Source organism: Siphateles boraxobius, unplaced genomic scaffold, assembly GCF_051911475.1.
Source record: "Siphateles boraxobius isolate OS27281-9 unplaced genomic scaffold, OSU_SipBor_1 3, whole genome shotgun sequence".
NCBI classification, from domain to species: Eukaryota; Metazoa; Chordata; class Actinopteri; order Cypriniformes; family Leuciscidae; genus Siphateles; species Siphateles boraxobius.
The window spans coordinates 230,001-232,500 of record NW_027508919.1 but is presented as its reverse complement, the minus strand read 5'-3'; the positions used below and the strand labels follow the sequence as shown (position 1 = coordinate 232,500).

The 2,500-nt window shown below is 45.4% G+C and overlaps 1 protein-coding gene across 1 annotated transcript in view; it reads left to right on the top strand.

Annotated features, from left to right (window-relative positions):
• Positions 1–792: 792 nt before the first annotated feature.
• slc16a2 (solute carrier family 16 member 2) overlaps positions 793–2,500 on the top strand; it is a 41,686-nt gene continuing 39,978 nt past the window's right edge. The window contains exon 1 of the mRNA XM_077247253.1: positions 793–2,368. Coding sequence (XP_077103368.1) covers positions 1,972–2,368 — 397 coding nt within the window. The 5' untranslated portion in view covers positions 793–1,971. The remainder of the gene's footprint in view (positions 2,369–2,500) is intronic.

Sequence of the window (2,500 nt, the reverse complement as noted above, 5' to 3'; positions counted from 1 at the left end):
TTGCAAATTTTATGCAGTTAGCAGACAAAGTCATCAAAAAAACAAAACTGAAAAAGCCAAAAATGTCCACAAGGTTGGACCCTGATTATGACTTTGGGACTTTGATGAAATCAAATAAAGTTTGAAGATGTTGGCTCGTCCAATAAAGCGTTTATTGGTGGATCGCGCCCTCTACTGGACAGCGATTAAAGAACAACGATTGTATTCTGTCATCTTTCCAGTCAGGAAAATATCTCAAATTATCGCTTCCTCTTCACTCATTATGTTTGTTTTGAAAGGTCGTGACCTGTTCATGTGTTTCATCAGAGCTCATATATTAATCTGTGATTAATCTGCTCTCTAGTGGTCAACACACACACACACACACACACACACACACACACACCAGTGATTTAATATGATTTAGCTATACACGGGAAAATCATCTAAAACAAACAGATGGAGCCTGGGGAAGCATACATTCCAGTAGCCTTTGTGAAAATACAAGCGAAGACATGATCATATAGCCTATTAAGTGCACATATGTTGTACTTCCAAAACTCGTGCATTCATATTCATATAGTGCAATGCAAAATGTGTGGGTTTGATTTCCGCAAAAGCACAGATACTAATAAAAGAAGTATGCTTAATTGTTTTAGATTTAAAAAAAAAGCCTAAACAATGTAGGCCATTGTGAAGCTGGATATTGTTTGCATGTGAGAAGTGCGCATATGTAGAAGGTTGTGTGAATGTGCATGTGTCCCTCTGGTCACATTAGAAGCATTACTGTACAGGGAAGCGCGTCACGGATCCTCCCCCTCCATACCATAATAACCCGCCATGGCTTCCCAAACACGCCTCTATATGCACCGATACCACAGCGACAAAACTCTCATCCGCGGTCCTGGAGAGCGTTCAACGCGATGCCCTTGACCTATTTATGATCCGGGACTGTCTGATTTATGACTCGCGTTGATGGATTGTGCACTTGCCGCTGCACCGGCCGTGACATCAGACGCCGCGCTCACCGGATCGTTCGGTTTCATCCGTTACAGTGAACGACACGGGTGTAAATGTATCAGGAGGAACATATAAAACTGTCCATCTGCTGTTTACGCGTCATCTATGCAGTTCCCCGCGCGCTTCCTTGTTTCAGGCCAATTGCGGGACGGGCTGAAGTCACGGAGGAGGGGTAGTCTCCGGATCCGGTTCTTTCCGTAATCCTGCGCCGGTGGAATTTTAAATCCCTACCTCCAGCGGGATCTGCTCAATGGAACTGCTACACATTGTTACTTGGAACGCGCAATTGTTTCATTGTAACATTCGCTGAATGCGCATTGTTGTTTTTAGAACGTTTAACTGATACATTGTGACACTCGCAGACGGAGCATTGTTTAAAACGTTAAACTGTTAAATTGTAACATTTGCGGAATTACGTTATGTTTAGAACGCTGAACGGATGTGTTGATCACATTATGGCTCTCGCTGAATGAGCTTCGTTGCTTTTAGAGCGTTTAATTGTTTGTTACACTGTAACAGTGTAAAAGTGTGCAGAGCAGCCCACCGGGATCCGGTGTGAATATTCAACAAATGCTAGAGGAGGAGTCGGTGCACGATAAAAGGGATGTGAACCGAGAGCACGGAGCTTTAGACTCGGTTTAAAGCGCGCGCTCTCAGTTAGTTCTTAAGAGGTTTGGTGGAAGAAGCAGTGCTGCTTTTTTACGAGTGATCTCTCGTAACAGGAATTGGGCATTATCGTTCGGATTATGAGTGATCATCCATGCAAAGTGACACGAGATTGACTGGACTTCAGATCTCTGACTAACTCTGGAGTGGATTTATTTCTGTTCTTTTTTTATTCTCCCGTTCTGAAGTTTATGATCAAATCTCTGACTAACTTTTTAGTGGATTTATTTCTGTTTATACATTTTTTTATTCAGCCGTTCTGAAGCTTATGATAAAAGAGTTATTCAGGAAACATTTACGTATAGGATGCACCCAGAAAGCAATGAAACCCCTGCGGGAGCAGCCAGTGGGACACCCGGTTCGGAGGAACCTCAGGCTGGACACACTGAACATCTCTCTCCCCCTGTAATGGAGCTCACAGACCCGCAGGAGGACGAGGAACCGGAGCGTAAGCTCTCCCCGGAGGACAGCACGGTCCAGCTGATACAGACCAGCACCGACAAGCGACCAGCGACGCCGCCCGGCACACACCCGGGCCCGGGGTTCGTTCCCCCGGAGGGGGGGTTCGGCTGGGTCGTGGTGTTTGCTGCTACATGGTGCAACGGATCGATATTCGGCATACAGAACTCATTCGGTATTCTGCACATGATGCTGGTGCAAGACCATCAGGAAATAACGGACAAGTCGTCTCAGTTTAAAGTTGGTGAGTCGAGTCTGTTTGTTTCACTAAGTGTTGTAAGTTTGAGGTCAAAGGAGAGTCCAGGCACACTTGATCCTGAGATGATTAAGGGATCAAACCTGGCGTGTTTCCAGCCTCAGAGAGTCCGGTGGCAGT